Genomic DNA, 16,975 nt, shown 5'->3' with positions numbered 1-16,975 from the left:
GTCAAACTTTTCAGAGATTTTTTCTGATAAAAGTATAAAGAAAACCATAAATTATTTCCCTTAACTACATAATTCTTCACTAGTTTTTGTTGATCAGTTACATATCACTAATAAAATACAAAAAAAGGTGATTAAGTTCAAGCAGAAAGACACTTTTCTTTTGTGTGGCAGTCCATTTTTAGTAGATTAGAGGAAATCTGATTGTTTGGTTCTTCTAAATGAACTTTAAAACACCAAAGGAATCAAATCTTTGCACCATGATATGGTGGATGTTTTAACATTTATAAAATTAAATGTTAAGTAAATGCATCCCCAGGATTATGTCTTAAAATGCTGCCTTTCTGTGTACTTTTATTTTACCAGTATTTTTTCCATATTATTCCACAAATCAACTTTGGGTCTCCAGATATTTCATAAGCCAGAAAGAAAAGCATACATTGCTAAAGTTAACAACATCAAGCTAGTTTAAAAACAAGTATTTTCCAGGAAAGAACCCTTTAAAACACTAGTGACTCAACCACTACCAGTTCCTCCAGTTCTGCCGTGGACCCTGAGATTAACCTGTATGTGAAGGGAGGGAGAGAAAAATAACTCCACCTATGGAAACTATGAGATTTACCAGAAACATGTTATTCCCATCGGACGCTTGTGATGAAAGGAGCAGAGGAGAACAAATAACAGACGCATGTAGAACCAATAAAGTCTTTTATCCATTTTTCAATAAAAAATACATTCATACAGAAACTATTTTACAAAACAATTTCAAATGAAAAAAAATCTTGTTATGCCATAAAACAAACAAAAATAGAGCCTCATATTTTCCATGTTTATCCAATTTTTTTTTTTTTTTTTGATTCTAGCTAAAGACAGGGTATATTTGCAAGTCTTTGAAAAGTTGAGAGAAAGAAATTACAGGTAAATAACAATTTCATTAAAAATTATACGGGCACCAGAATGCAAGATGATGACAATTCAAGTGTCCAGAACAATTCACATCTATAAAGTTGTTTTTTTTTTTCCTCTTGAAAAATGACAGGCCACAAGTGTAGGCGCTATTGAAGCCATCTGATAATGTGCGTTACTCAATCTTAATTTTTCTCCCATGACAAAAAAAGTTACACAAACAAATGAAAACAAAAATGGAGTGCATCTATTTTACAGTAATTCTTCAGCCTTTTATGGGTTTTTTTTTAGAAATGACTCACTGCGCTTGCTTTTGGTCCCATACCTGTTAAAATATATGCTTTCTTACAAAACGGCCTTTTTTTTTTTAACAACAAATGCATAATTGCATCTTTTGACATTTCTCAGTGTAAAAAAAGAAGCATTACCAACTGATTTTTTATTAATCTACAACAGGTTAACCTGCAAAAAGGTTATTACAAGGCTACCTGTGATGCCAACTGATATGAAGATACAAACGAATGACGTTCATTTTTAACACTTTGTTTCATGTGTTCATAATCCAGGAGGAAATATTTTCTCTCAGTTGGCAAATGGGGATGAAATGCCTTTAATTTAGGCTTGAATGTGCAAGTGAAGTTGGTCTCAAGTCTTCAGAGACAGAAACCCGTTGACCTGAAGCACAGCACAGCTGAACTGGTTGGACTGGTCTTGGTACCGTTTAGTCAGATTAAGGGTTGTTTGAACTGGGACTGAGGAAAAATACTGACTCACGTTGAGAGCAAAGCGAGACAAAACATACATAATAACAGACTCGTGATTAAGACTGCTGTCATCGTCTCACACCACATCTATTATACCAGAGAACACATCGACCATTACAAACGGCCCTGATGTGTTTGCTGTAAATGCTATCCCCTCACTGCTTATGTGACCAAATGCACATCTCACGAGAACATGTTTCCAAGGCTCTGTACCTTTAACAGCAGCTTACAGTTTATCTGCAGTGCATCCACATCGTCTTATACTACATAGTAGTAAACCACTATAAAGGTGATTTTTTTTTTCTCCCAAAGGCTCCATAACTCTGTCTCAAATTGGAATCATTTAGAGTATGATTTGTTCTGATGAATTCAAGGAAAAGAAGTGATAGATATGGAAAAGCGGCAGTCATTGTGAAGCTGATATTATAGTATTTTTTTGTAGGTTTTCTTTTTAACTGTTCAAAAGTTTGGAGGAAACAAAAGAAAGGTGCAAGTGTATGGATAAGAGCCTTTGTAAAGCTATTCAGTAAACGCACTATTGCATTAGCAATGGCCGTTTGGTGCGCGTATGTGTGAGGGAGTGATCTTTTTAACAGGACAAGGCCACTTACATAAGGCATCAGTAAGGTCAACAGTGCATTTACAGGAAAAGCAAATGTGAGGAAAAAGGAACAAAATAAAAACCCTCAACCAAGACAGTTGCTAAGCAATAGTGGTATCCCCAATTTCTTAAAATAACAAAAAAACTAAGACTGCCTTATGTTTTTTTACAATAGTATGATACCGAGTAACATGAAAGTAGCTGCACTTGAATGGAATTTGTTGTCCTCTACGCACACAAGTGAGCAACACATCCCCAGATCCCATGCAACGGCTGCTATAATGGTCATAAGTGTTAGTGTACAATAGTTTTTTTGTTTGTTTTTGTCTTTTTGGATACAAGGCTTACACAATGGACAACAAAATGAGCTTTATAACGTGTATGTTGTGAGACAGGCCACGTAATACATTGCACATTTAATAGCTGCACTAAACAAAACAACCTCCCAAGTTCAGACAGGGAGCTGTAATTCCACCTCCAGGCAGACAGGGGTCGTCCTTTGGACAAAGAAACCAGGAAAACAAAAGGAATCGACTCCAGCAAACAACCCCTCACTCCCTGCCTTAGCGAACAGACCGACACAGACACAATTCTTTGCTTGCATTCATTCTTACATCAGGCCATCCTCTCGCCCCTTTTCCTCCCTTCCCTCCCCAACAAGAAAACCGTGGTTGTATAACATCGCCCCTTTCATGTCATTCACTCGCAAGCTCCAGCCACTCCATAAAGCCAGCACAGGCATCCAGTCACAGGCACTCAGAGTCCCATGTGTACAGGCAAACACACCGTCAGTGGGGGAACAGCACCCCCACTCCTGAAGTCCCATAATCTTCCAGGAAAAACAGAAAAACAAAAAAAAAGCATTTAACACCATACAGAAGAGTCTCTTTCCATCAACTCCAGCCAAGATCTTTCCCATCTTCTCTTTTCACCCCCTGCTCCTCTGTAAAAGCCTTTTAAGAGCAATCACCACAGCGAGGTGTTGGAGGCACAAAGTATGGTGCAAATAATAGCCTGTGTTGCTTCATGCCTTTCCACTGACTGGAACACAGCGGTGTCCCTGTTAATGCTCCCCGGATACACCGGCCTTGCTGATTCCCAACTGGTCGGGACAATCAACCAGACTCATCCCTCAGAGCTCTCAACATGGAGGCCATCTTAGATGTGCCTCTTCATGTGCAGCGCCAGGTGGTCCGAACGGGAGAAACACCTAGTAGAGAGAGAAATAAAACTCATTTAAAAATTACAAATCATATTTCCATTGTTGTCCCATCGTAGTTAGCATAACAAGTTTTGGATAATTTATTTTTACTCTGCTAAAAAAAAATCCTGCATGTATATTTTAAAAGCATCAAGAAAAAATTTAACTACAATGAAATGCTTTAAATTGTCAAATTATTTTGATGGTTCTGGTTAGAAACAGCAGAGTCAGCATCTAAAATCTAAACTTTAGAAATGCATAATTTGCTTTTAATTTGCTTATTTGTGTTAATCTTTTTCAAAATCCTTTTCTCTTTCTCACTGTTTATTCCTGTTTTTATTTTAATTATGTAAAGCACTTTGAAGCAAATGTGCTATACAAATAAAATTTGATTGATTGATTGATTGAAAGTACAGTAACCTTAAATTTAACAGCAAATTTTATTTTCTTTTAATCCCAATGAGTGGGTTCCGTGCGAAAAACGTTGATTTAAATGATTTAAACTATTTCCAATCCTATATCTGTTTCCAGGCAACTTCTTGACCTTGACCTCCATTCATTCTTCCTTTACTCCACGTCTTAGAACCCCGTTTTTACAAGCAACCTTTGGTCCTCTACGTTAATGAAGGAGTGTTTATCAGAAAAGGCAACAAGAAAAAGAGTTTTTGATTCATGGTAGTGTCTTAAAGGTAAAATACATCCATGAAAGGACGAAAAACAAGATCTCACCTGTCGCAGTGATTGCATTTAAATGGCTTTGCTCCGGTGTGCTTCCTGAAGTGTCGGGTTAGCTCATCACTTCGTGCAAAGCGCCAGTCACAGCCCTCCCATGAACACCTGTAGGGCTTCTCACCTGAAAAAAATAAGTCAAAATAAGGTCAAATACAAACATTCACAACAGAGGTTCTGTGTCAATGAGTTCAAAAGTTCTTGCATAACTCTTGGCAGTTTCATGAATAAATAATAATTGCATGTTCCTGGTTTAGTATTTGTAAGTGAATACATCTGAAATGTGAGCCAATGTACACTGTACATGAGCTGATAAAACGCTGATTTCTGGGAAAGTATGATCCCTAAGTGGACTGGGCTGACTACTGTAAGCTGAGGAGAAAAACAACCTTGTAAGACTCGGGATCTGTGGTATGCAGCTGCACAGAGCTGCTTGACTGGAAGGCTTATGTAATAGAGGGGAGCTGTTCGAGAAAAAAAAGGAAAAGAAAAAAACAGAGTCGTTTCTAAAGCCTATGAGGCTCTTAACCATGAACCCAGCGCGGTTGGAGAGAGACGATCGGAATGCGACTTCCTTTGCTAATAGGCGGCACAGCTGTAAACAGCCTGGCAGAGGTCAGAGGTGACGAGGGAAACCGCCAACATCTGAACCCCCTACAAAACACTGCAAATGTCAGCTTCCCATAATTAAACGCCATCTCGCTGTGACTTTATTTTTAAATTGAATGCATACGACCAAGTTTCTGAGTCTTTTCCCATGGTGAAATCTGAGAACTGTTGATTTGTTTTCAGGATCCACATCCTCTGGGTCCCGCTTGGTCACAAAAGGACGTCCCTTCCCCCTGATCTCCCCCCTCCCTTCCGCACCAAGTCACGTTTCACTGTGTGAATTAGGTCACAGTTGAGGGCATTCCTTCTGAAAAACTATTCAAACTATGTGGGAGTATTTGAGCAAGAATTCTGCATTGAATGGTTTCCTTGTTGGGTGTATTTACCTGTGTGTGTGCGCTGGTGTGCTTTGAGGTGCGAGCTCTTGGTGTACACCTTCCTGCATCCGTTGAAGTGGCACCTGTGCACCCGCCTCCTCCCGTCGGGCGACGTTTCCCCGCTGGTCATCCCCGACCTCTCCACTGACCTCTCTGTGCCCCCAGTCCTTATTTTCCCCGGTGAGTTTAGCACTGTCTGTATCCCACTCCACACCTGGGCCACGGAGCCTTCCTTGCTGAGCTCAGGAGATGAGGGCGGCGTGCTGATGATGGCAGAGCCCAAGTCTTCGCCGCTGTCACCCAGCATGTCAGTCAAAGAGCCAGAGGAGAAGTCGAGGGTCGGGGAGAGCTCCTCCGAGCTGTCCGAGGCCTCGCTGCTGGCGTCGGAGTTGAAACCGCCGACGTCAAGAGGCTGGATGTCGTGGCTGTCCACTTCCTCCTTGATGTGGCCGCTCTTTGGGTCCGCCTCCTTTGACTTGTCCCCGCAGGCGAGCATGAGCTTGCTCCACAGGTCCTCCTGGTTATCAAACTTGAGGTCAGTGGCCGAGACGTAGGGCTCGCTCTGGAGGTACCTTTCCAGCTCCAGGCATGTCTGCATGGAGAGAGGACAAGATAGCAATGAGCTTGCTGGTGCAAAGAGCCTAAAGGCTTGTAATGGAATACTTCTACTGGGCTGGAAAATCCTTAAAACGACCAAAACTCAAGTTTATTTTTACCGGAAACCCTGGTGTCCTCCTGTGTTGTGCTTTTTCTCTCTTAGCAGCAGCAGGAGGAAGAAATGCGCTGTGGCAATGCTACAGGTTACACTTCCTCTCTGCTTGCAGGAATGAGACAAGACGCAATGTCCTATGCAGAAGTGCACTCTCAGGGTGCCCTCTGAGGCTGTATCAGGGAGGATTACAAGCACCACGCATCGTCCTGAGAGCATGCAAGAACAAGGTGCTCTTGCCCGTAAACGCATGCACGGTGGCGCGAGCGCGCAAAGATGTGTGTGTGTGTGTGTAGGCGCGTGCCGAGGTTGGTCATGAAATTTACATATGCTACAGAGCCGTCCCCTCGTTGAGTTAGAGAAGTGCTTGTAGATCTTTTAAATCCATCAATTATTTAGCATAATGTGGATTTAATAATGCATTTGGAGGCATCGCTAGAAATAACATAGCACACAGGGGACTGGGAGGAGGGAGGTCTGGTTCGTGGTGGTCCATAAAGAGCCTGGTATGAATACTGCAAGAGCTGCTCTGGATTGTAGGCTCTTTTTTTTTTTTTGCAAAAAGGAAGTGAGAGAGCACTTCCTTAACCCTGTGCAGCTCGAGAGCGCAGGCCAGAAGTGACATCTGCTTACAGGCAGTTTCTAGTGATGGGGCACATTCCCGTTTTCAGTCAGACGTTGCTGTGGTGGAACTCAGTAAAATGATTCTGTCTCACACTTGGACGGGACAATTGTGACCGAGTCCAAGCAAACTGAGAACTTGGTTAGAATTTCATAGAAAATGAATTATAGCAATTAGAAACAATGAGAGAGAGACAGAGATGGGAGCTGGCTGCTCTTCTTGATCTGCTCTCATCAGTTATCAAAAAGCCAAATAATGAAGAATATTTTCATTCACTTTTTTACATATTGACTGATTGCATCAAAAATAAGATCTCTCAACAATTCAAGCCTGTGCATGTAGCAACCACTAGCATGATATTTGATGCACTTTCTGCATTTTCAAAAATCTGAACTTGGCATCTGTTAGGAAAAGCTTCATCTGTGTCAACTGAGAGGAGTGCATCCTTTCTTTGGTTGATTTTTTATATCGTACAAAAACGTATAAAGTGCACTGAAATAAGAAAATAAATGGTCAAACATGTTTGTTTGTGTAGCCAACTTAAGTGATATTACTTTTAAAAACTAAACTAAGACTACTGTGGATTGTACAATGGTACAGATGTGATTTACATTTATCTGGATTCAAATAACCTACAAATATACATCTATAAAGAATAAACTAAGTTTAAATGGCAAACATGGTTGGAGTAACTTAGAGAGGGAAACGAATGAACTGAATTCAAATGGCGCCACCAAGGGAATATGAAGGACGGCCATGGCTAATGATAGAAACTCACTGACCTCTGGGTCTCTAGCGACGCACTAATGGGAGTTTTCCTGGCTGATTCTAATTTCCTGTAATGACCAATTCTGATTCCCCCCTAAAGACTGTATAATACAAACAGATATGCTGCAGGTTTGCTGATAGAAGTGGTAGTTTCAAAAGCCAAAATCAATGAACACATGAAACCCATCCATCCATTTTCTTTACACCCTTGTCCCTCAGTGGGGTTGGGAGGGTTGCTGGTGCATCTCCAGCTAACGTTCCGGGCGAGAGGCGGGGTCACCCTGGACAGGTCGCCAGTCTGTTGCAGGGCAACACAGAGACACACAACCATGCACACACACCTAGGGGCAATTTGGACAGGCCAATTAACCTGACAGTCATGTTTTTGGACTGTGGGAGAAAACCGGAGTACCAGGAGAAAACCCACCATGCACAGGGAGAACATGGAGACTCCATGCAGAAAGACCGGGGCTGGGAATCGAACCCAGAACCTTCTTGCTGCAAGGCAACAGCTCTACCAACTGCACCACTTTGCAGCCACATGAAACCAATTAATTGATTTAACTCATTCATTCATTCATGTCATTGATTTTGTTTTGATTTCATGTGTTTTATGGAATCAAACATATGTCTCTAACTTTAACCTGTTGTTTACTGAAGTGATTTTATTGGTTAATATTTTTTTAAATGTAAATTGTAAAATTTCATGCACTTTTTCAACAAGGGAATAAGAAACGTAATCAAGTATCAGTTGAGTGTATATTAATAGATTTTCTTCTTTAGTTCTTTTCAATCTCTATCACTTGTCACTCACTCGTGGCCCCTCCCTCCCTCAAATCACACCAGGATCACATATTTACCTCAACATTTATTGCACGTACAGTTTTTAATTTGTAAACAGCACATGTTGCCTTAAAAAGCCAAATGTTAATTTCCTGATTTTGGGAATATACACAAAGTATTAACTAAATGAAGATTTGGTTTTTCAAAGGAGGATTGTATATTTTAAGTTTTATTCGACTCCGATTTCAAACTCCCTGATTTGTTTCTGATGTGCCCGCTAAAGATAACCAGTGGTGCCCGTTACAAACTTTGTGGATGCGCCCCTGTCCCTGTCCCTGTCCGCAGCGCTGGACAAATCCCAAGCGAGCTTTAAATGCCTGACAGGACGACCTGGAGCGAGGAGCGAGAAAAGAGTGTGGTAAAGACTGAAAAAAGGATCATTTCATGTCCCAACAACGTGAACAAGACGAGACTTTTTCCAGCCTGAAACTCCAACGGGTCCGCTTGGCCGAGCCACACTGGAGCAAAAACGGTCTCCGCTGTCATTCCCTCTCTCAACCTGTCACTCTTATGTGTGTTTGCCAGTATGTGTGTGTGAGTGCTGTGTGTGTACGCGTGCGGGCGAGAGAGAGAGAGAGAGAGAGAGAGAGAGAGAGAGAGAGAGAGAGAGAAGGAAAGAAGGCGTAACAGGAGGAGGAGATACGCGGCTCGCCATTCAGCCGTTTTATCTGCAGCTCGGCGTGTTTTCATTATGCTGCAAGCCGATGAGTCAAAATCGTCTACATGAATATTTGCATGAGCAAAACCGCAGCAGGAAAACATGAAGCATGGTGCAACAACACAGCAAACGTGCAAATCATGCGGATTATTTCTGCTACGTTGCACTTAACAGTAGGTATGACGGTTTGAAAAGTTTTGTTATTCGTTTTTTTTCGTTTGTTTTTTTTTTTACAGCCATGTAAATCTGTAAAAGAAAATAGCTTTTTTTATTTTTATTTTGCTCAGTTAAAGTGCAGCGCCTCTGAGGGAACTTGCATGACTTCCCTAAAACCGCCTACTTTTAACAGAGACAGCCAGCTGTCACCGCAAAACACGCTTTCCACAAATCTAATTACGCACATTCCCTGCGCTCCTCGTTAAGCAGTTACGCATGAGCCGCGGGTTGTGTTGTCTCCTTACCTGCTGCCAGTACTCTTCCAGCGACGGTAAAGCAGAAAAGTATCCCGTGTCGTGCACAATCTGGAGCTCCTGGAAGATGCTGCACATCGGTATGACATCCATTTCCTTCCCGAGTCTCAGCCGAAACAAGAAGCGAAGTGAAGCGTGTGAAAAAGAAGAAGGAGAAGAAGAAGAATGCTGTATTTGGAGAGAAGCTGGGCTCTCTGCTGTATGTGCATGTATGACAGCCTGGGATAGACGCGCACTTCACTGCTGGCTCTCTGAGCGTGTGACGCACCGAGGAGCGCTCCACACTGAACTCACTCAAAAGTCTGTCAGCGCACTGTAAACTTCCCCCCCGATTCAAAATTACAGACGAACTCCCCCCATGTGATTACATTACGTTTTAAACGCGAACCAATCGGTGTGCGGAGCGCACGGCCCGCCTACAACCAGCGCCTGGCCAATGCTGTCGGATCTGGCGCAGCCCTCAGCGGTGTGGTTGGTGCGCTATTTTTAGAGCGCTATATAAGCAGCAGCAAAATGAGGAAGTGGAGTTTAGTAGCGATTCAAAATTTTGAGCTGCTGGTGGCTTGGAGCGGCACTGAGTAGCGGCTGCTTCTGCCTTTTAATAGAGTCATTTAAATATGTTTTTATCACCCGACATGACACTCATACGTCCACTTTCTATTCTCCCCCAGTATTTATATAAATTTAGCAATAAAATAATTTGAGTAAAGAGCCAACACAGTCAATAATTTGTTAAATCTTTTCTTAATTTGTAAAAATTAAAACTTAAAAAAAAAAAATCACAAATTCAACAAGCACATGTGACAACATTACAAGTGATGTTTTAAAATGTTGAATAATTCAGTTCAAGTTTGATTCAGCATTAAATTTCAACTTATCTACTAGAACTGATCAAAAGACAGTCCAACTACCATCAAGAAGTCAAATTATTAACTGAAGTATTCATTCTGCATCTGTTTATGTTGTTTATGGTAAAACAGCTGGGATAAAAATATATATATAACATGCACAATACCTCCCAAATGTTTCCATATCTAATATGTATGTTCTTTATAAGCAACAAGATGTTTTATGATCTCTGAAAGCAATTAGATCTTTAAGGTTTCTGAAACTTTATGTTTTTAATGAGCATCTCTTTTCTTTAAGTAATTAAAAACACACACACACTTTACACAGGACCTAAAATATGCATAATTCCTCCGTTTATCATCTGTTGCATGTAAATGTTCCAGCTAACTGCTCTTTGGGAGTCACATTCTTGGAGCTAGAATAACATTGTGTGTTTGCTAACTTTGTCATCTCAAGTTTTTTTCTTTCTTTTTTTTTGAAGAAATGGCACATATTGAGCTGAACAATAATTTATCTTTTGAATTTTCTGCCTAAGTTATCCCAGGGACAGAGTTAAGCAGCTCAACATATAAAAAAAACCACAGTCATCTATTGGTCACCAGAAAAAAACAGTTTAAGTCCAAAAGGAAAAAAATGTTCAGAAAGCTTGGAGAACTGCCTATGAAATCAACCTAAAAATGACTAAATGAATGACTAACCTTTGTGGTTTGGTACGTTTTCAGTTCTGTAGCTTCAACTACACAGCTCATAAACTGAAGTAAACCTTTTTAACGGGTCACTCAGTGCTGAATGCAAGAGAGAGGATTGGGTGGGATGCACAGGACCCACTGGTGAGAACTGAGATGATTCCTGCTGCACATCCACAGGTCTGCCTCCGTTTAACTCACATGTGAACAAACCTCTGAAGTTTGCATACAGATAGGCAAAAGGCAGTTTGCTTTGAGCGTAACAGAAAAGATATTTTAGTCCAAGTACTCGTTCCACCCTCCTCGTAGAGCTGCTCTGAGTGAAGAGCCATGCTCCACATGTCAAAACCTGCTCCATGTCTCTCTTTGCATGATGACATAAGCTGCCCATGTCAGTGGCTGCAAAGATATACTTGTCTTGTTTTTGCGAAGTGCAAATCGTCAGAACAATATTCGGAGGCAGCAGTGAGCTCAGGGGGATCATCAAAAGTCTGATCAATCTACTTGGTCTATGAAACAAATCTGATAGACTTCTCCTTTTCATGACTGTCCAGAGATCCATGAGGATTATTATGAGTCTCTCCACAGCAGTGCAGACAATTTAATAACCTATTAAGTTATAATAGACCAGCCATAAAAATGATAATTCGGAAAATAAAAAAACAGAAATGCTGTGGCGGTTATTGTAGTGGCAGCAGCTTGAGGCGCTTCAGGAGGGACGGCTCTGCTTCTGTTGGAGATAATGTCCACATGTGCGTTGTAATCTCAATCACCTGTGGCTGTGTCTGTTAAAGCGACACGCAGCATTCTGTGATATTCAGGAAACCACATCATCGCTGCTTCATTTGTTTTCTGCAGCAGCCCTCGAACTAAGAGGTTAGAAAAGGGAAAAATGTGGCCACCCACAGTGCATGATGAGAGTTTCTATTAAAAGATGGTAATATATCTCTCACATTTCTAGAATGACATGATATAAATACACACTGACATTCTTCTGGAAATACATACCCCACATCCTCCCGCCTCTCTGAATGCAGATGATCGTTGCTTTGCTGTAATCAGAATCAGAGATTGTACGTTTTGATGTTTATATATCGTACAGAATCATATTCTTCATGTGTGGTTAATTTCATGATCACTTGCATTTACAGCACTAAAACCCTAATTAAAATTAGATCAAAATGTGTTCTTTGAAAAACATGATTTAAGAGGCATCACATCACAGTCACAAGCATTTTTATATTTCACTGAGTCTTTGTGACAGACCAGCACAAAGTAACACGACTGTGAAGCAAAAGAAATGTTCTCTTTTTTGTTTCCCTTTTTCATTTTTTACATTAAAAAAAAGAATCTGAAAAATGTGGAGTTCACTTTTATTAACGCCTCCTGAATTATAACTTTAGCTACAATTCTGAACAGCTGCAAGTCTTTTGGATTTCATTTAGAGACTGCTACCTGTTCTCAAAAAAGCTCCAGGTCAGTCAGATTTGATGGTCTGGACTTTGACTGGGCCCTTCTAACACATGTATATGCTTTAATGTGAGTTATTAAGCTCAGATCAAAGCTTAATAACTTTGATCTAACATACGGCTTTCTCACAGAAAGGACACTTTTATTAATTGCACAACTTTTAGTTATCATGTCAACAGATTCTCCTAAACCTGCTGTGGATGCCTGACGCTCCTCCAGCGTTACCACAGGTTGCTAACGGATCAATGCTCTGCTCTCCTTGTCCAGCCACTAAGTTTCGGTGGACTGATAAGTTGTGAAGTGGTCTTTCATTTTTAAATGATGTGCTAAACTCACCCCGCTTAAAACTTTTCTTCAGCATTGTCCATGACTTACCTGATTCATGATGTTATTCACTAATTTTCTCTGACAACCTCATAGGTCTTCAGCTATGTTTAAATCACACACAGACTATTTACAACTTCTGAAGGCAAGTCACAAATTGTGCTGGACTTTATTTAAAAGTATCTCAGTAAAGATGGGTGAATACACACAAAACATAAACCTGTGTTCAGTTTAAATCCAGCTAAAGGTGAAACCTCAGACCCTGCAGCATAGGATGTGGGATAAAGTTGAAGTTTGGAATGACAACAGCACTATTGACAAGTTAAAGGAAGGCGATGTGACAAACAGCATATTTGGAACAGAGGACTATTGTCCGAGCTGCGGGGCCGGCCGAGCGCCTCCACCGTGGCGTCTCTTTTGTTGGGATCTCGGCAGTGGGCACATTTGCAGCACTCAGCAGCATCACATTCGGACATGACTCTGTGGGTCTGAGGGACAGGACAGAGAGCACACTGATGGGAACTCGTTTGTGACATGCATTACTGGTAATTGAAGGGAAGCTAGATGTTTCCCTGTAGCTCGAATGATTCATTTATGACCTTATAAGCAGGGGAAAAAGACAGAATTAACTGTACAATAGAGCTCAAACTGCATTTTTCCTCTTTGTGTTGCATTTTCATCCAATGCACCAGTTGATGCAACAGGTTTTTAGGGGATCCCTCTGCATTTGAATCTCAGTGTTGTGTGAATAGTAAATCTAGATGAAGATTGTATCTCTCTTTCTGCTGGCAGATGAAAGACAGAAAGACAAACCAGGACCACAAATTCACATATGAATATTACATGGAGTGCCAGGCATAATGCACTCCAGTCAATAATGATGGTACAATATATTAAGAGCAGATCATGTTTTGTGACAGGTAGAATATTATATCTTTCTTTTTGTAGGCTGCAGTGGGTAACACAATGTTGAAATGAATGATATGTCCAAATTTTCCTCCCTATAGAATTTGTCTTCAGTGAGCAGCTTATGTGTCATTTTCTGTAAATCCCAACTAAATTTAACTTATAAAACGTTACTTTGGAGAAAATGATTCTTTTCTGAACAAAATCATCTTCTCTAAATCCTGTTTTTTAAAAACAATATATATATATATTTGAACTTAATCTTATGTAATAAATAACTTGTGCTTCTTTTGTCTCGAAGCAGAAAAAAGATGATTGCTTCTGCACACTGTTATGGAAATAGCATGCCACATATTTGTGTTAGCTTCCACTTTCCATTTGACAGCTGATAACTATTACTTCAGCATGAGCTTATTTGTCAGTGGCTAACATCCTGACCAACTATTTTCAAACAATCAGCAACATTCGGACCAACGGTAAAACGGTAATGAAGTGCTGGTTTGCTTCATATCAGCGTCTCAGATGTTTGGCCTGTGGAAATGCTCTGAGCTCCCTGACCTCATGGGTCGACCCCATGTAGCTTAACCTTAGTTAAGGTTAAGACTGATGCAGATTTGGCTTAATAATCAGATTTTTTAAAAGGTGTTTGAGTAGATTTTATTGGAAACTCCTTCCATGAAGTAAGTGCTATTGTCATGCATGGTACATCTTGACTTAGATGCCTAATTTATCTCAAAATTGCCCTTTTAAAGCTGTTGTCGAGGCCTGTACATAGAGTATTCAGCAAATATTTGTGTGTTTTGTAAAAGACCAATATGTAATACAGGGACAACAAGTATATTCACAATAGCCAGGTTTGCCCATATATGTGAAAAAGTGTCAAAGCAACCACTACTAATTTAATGTTTGTGGTATTTTATTGCTACAAACCTGTCATTTCATTTGCGTTTGGTTTTGATGTTGTATAGCAGTCAGTTGATGAGGCCAACTAAAACAAAACATATTTATGTGTTTCATGTGGTTGTATAGTATCTGTGGAAGTGGCTGCAGTTGTTTAACTTAGTCAAAAATATTTATTTATTTTGTTTTCAGTTTAAATTCTCCCACTTTTGCATTTATTCATGGAAGCCGTTCCATGAAATTTGCCCACATTTTGTCCACAATGATCTGCCAAGCGAAATATGAAAAACAAAGTATTAGTCTCTGAGAATTGTGCAGACGTGTAGGATCAGTTTTATTCATTACTGTTTTCACATGTGTGCACACAGCGAAGAACCACTGCAAAGTCAACGGCTCTGTGCAATCACATGGTATTTCTATAAATGACTTAGATGTCCTGAATTAAAGTTGAATTGGATATAACTGGATGTGGATTGGACTTTGTAGTTTTGTAAAGAACCCTAGAATGATTTTCCTTTATATAAATTGCCACATGAATTTCATGTAAGGTAATAAAAAAACAATAAATGAAACCTGTCCTGCTCCTAAGTGAGATGCAAATCAGTAAGTTTCCGTAATCCCAAGAATGCTGCACCCTCACCTGTCACACAAAGGGACACTTAGTTCTGTCATCACTAAAATCCCCTCCCACCAAAGTCTGTATTTGTCTTTTCTGAATGAGTGTTATGTGGTGTTACCATGCTGATGCCAAGATTACATGAGTCATACGTCCGGGCAGAAACCTCGTACGTAGACAACCTTCACTGCCCGCAGAGCGCTCATCTCTGGTACTACTGAATCCATAGCAACAAAATATTGAGCACAAACACATCTGCAGTGTAGCTGTGTATTTGTCATGTAGTTTTGTGTATTGGAATATGTCACTTGAGCAGCATACTCTATAATCAAAGTGAGCCTAAAATATAATTTGCTTGTTGTTATGCACTCTGCACGCTAAAACCACAACTTTAATATTTGATCAAGTGTGACTCTTGTAGACGAAGCATGACACAAAAGCCACACGTTCCAACCACAGACAATGACAGGACGACAGAGAAAACAACCTACTGTTATTATGCCAACTGTAGAAATCCAGTATCTGGAAACGTTGCCAAAAAATGGTCAGTCACTTTTAATTAGCTGTCTTAAAACTCTTTGCACTGCAGATAATGACCAATTCTTAATTTGCAAACTGCATCTGGTCCAAGATTAGGAATCCACAGCTGCAATTAGGCTGGAAAGTTTTGCCGTAGCCATTAAGAAGGAAAACTCAGATGGCATAATAAGGTTTGACACTAATTTAAAAGCTGTGCTTGTTGTTGTCGCTGTAGTTTAGATTAACTGTGTTCCAAATACATGCCACTGGATTGGCACATTCAGATAAATGTAATAGTTAATTTTGCTAAAGTATTCAGTTTGATGCAAACACTCAGTGAGAAGAGAAGCAAAGATTGTTAAAGGGCAGAGGAGCAGGCACAATATGCAAAACAGTGGGGTGACTGTAGCAAAAAACAGCAGACTTAATTTAATTGGCTCCTTGCATCACATGTCCTACTGATCTTGGGTTTTGACACGCTGTGGATGAATCGAAATCATAAGACTTTAGTCATTAAAGAAAGTGGACAAAAACAGTTTAGAGGATCCAGCCTTGACAGGAATGTTACTTTGAATTCAGAGGAAACAGTCTGAGAGGTTGTCATGTAATATAAAACACTTACCCTTAAAGTGCTATTTTAAAAAAAAAGGCTTTTCAATTCCCATCAGTTCGGCTTTACTGGATGACATCAGTGTGAGAGTGACTTGCGAGGAGAGCATGAATAAGCAGTCTTAGTCCACTTCAGCTGGAGGAACATCAGAAAGGACCTTAATTGATGTTTACAAGTTATTCTGAAATTAAGGGCCTGAAATCCCATGACTAAAGAACATTCCTAGCAGCGAAAAAACACGAGTCCTAAAGCCTGGATGATCAGCTGGGATGTAGAGCTACCTTTGTTTAGAAAGGTGTAAATACAAGAACATGGTTGTTGAGACAACTGGACGGGATCAGACTGGGGGAATCCCCTGGCTGTGGCTGTGATGAGGTAACGACACAGTTGGATAAGAAGAAACTTGCATTTTCAGAACAAAACAGGAAATAAACAGAGGTACACTGCTGCCATAGTTACCATAATAAACACAGTACACGTCGTGTACATGGTTGATGTTAAAAAAAAAAACATCCAAAACTTACCCTTAGCTTTCTTACTCAGCCTCTCACCTTCCCTCTCTCTCTCTTTATGCGTAGAATAAAGGTTGTATGAGTCCCTGTGGGTGTATAGTCACAGTTTACCGTTTCATAATGACCTTATGAGTGAAGAGATTCAACCACAGCTTAACTTGTAAAACCTGGAAGTAGGCTTTTTTTTTAACCTTTTTTGTTTTATTCTTGTCCTGCTGCCAAAAACACCAAGAGCTGAAGCTAAACTTGCATGTGTCAGTGTGAGACATTATATCAGGAACCAGAAACCACAAATGGACAAGGAAGTTGTTATACGCCATCAAGAGGAA

General features: G+C 40.3%; 1 protein-coding gene and 1 long non-coding RNA gene across 3 annotated transcripts; both read right to left on the bottom strand.

Annotated features, from left to right (window-relative positions):
* Nucleotides 1–692: 692 nt before the first annotated feature.
* LOC103479942 (Krueppel-like factor 6) lies at nt 693–9,598 on the bottom strand. The gene is made up of 4 exons (XM_008434665.2): nt 9,246–9,598; nt 5,194–5,776; nt 4,199–4,322; nt 693–3,478 (listed from the first exon to the last, which is right to left on the bottom strand). Exons 1-4 carry the CDS (start codon nt 9,345–9,347, stop codon nt 3,427–3,429), a joined length of 861 nt encoding a protein of 286 aa, XP_008432887.1. The 5' UTR covers nt 9,348–9,598; the 3' UTR covers nt 693–3,426.
* Nucleotides 9,599–12,729: 3,131 nt separating this feature from the next.
* On the bottom strand, nt 12,730–16,509 carry LOC103479943 (uncharacterized). 2 transcript variants are annotated; one of them, XR_536012.2, is made up of 3 exons: nt 16,416–16,509; nt 16,147–16,269; nt 12,730–13,071 (listed from the first exon to the last, which is right to left on the bottom strand). It is a non-coding gene; the product is annotated as an uncharacterized LOC103479943 (long non-coding RNA). The 2 variants fall into 2 exon arrangements; XR_536013.1 differs by lacking the exon at nt 12,730–13,071 and adding an exon at nt 15,925–16,003.
* Nucleotides 16,510–16,975: the final 466 nt, after the last annotated feature.

The sequence above is a fragment of the Poecilia reticulata genome, linkage group LG17, assembly GCF_000633615.1.
Source record: "Poecilia reticulata strain Guanapo linkage group LG17, Guppy_female_1.0+MT, whole genome shotgun sequence".
Taxonomy (NCBI): Eukaryota; Metazoa; Chordata; class Actinopteri; order Cyprinodontiformes; family Poeciliidae; genus Poecilia; species Poecilia reticulata.
The sequence above is the reverse complement of the archived record's forward strand: the minus strand, read 5'-3'. Positions and strand labels throughout refer to the sequence as shown.

Excerpts from the sequence above, each read along its gene's own strand:
- LOC103479942 (XM_008434665.2), bottom strand. The coding sequence starts at position 9,347 with ATGGATGTCATACCGATGTGCAGCATCTTCCAGGAGCTCCAGATTGTG. Across the intron at positions 5,777-9,245 it reads TGGAAGAGTACTGGCAGCAG|ACATGCCTGGAGCTGGAAAG; the intron begins GTAAGGAGACAA and ends CTCTCCATGCAG. Across the intron at positions 4,323-5,193 it reads ACACCAGCGCACACACACAG|GTGAGAAGCCCTACAGGTGT; the intron begins GTAAATACACCC and ends TATTTTTTTCAG.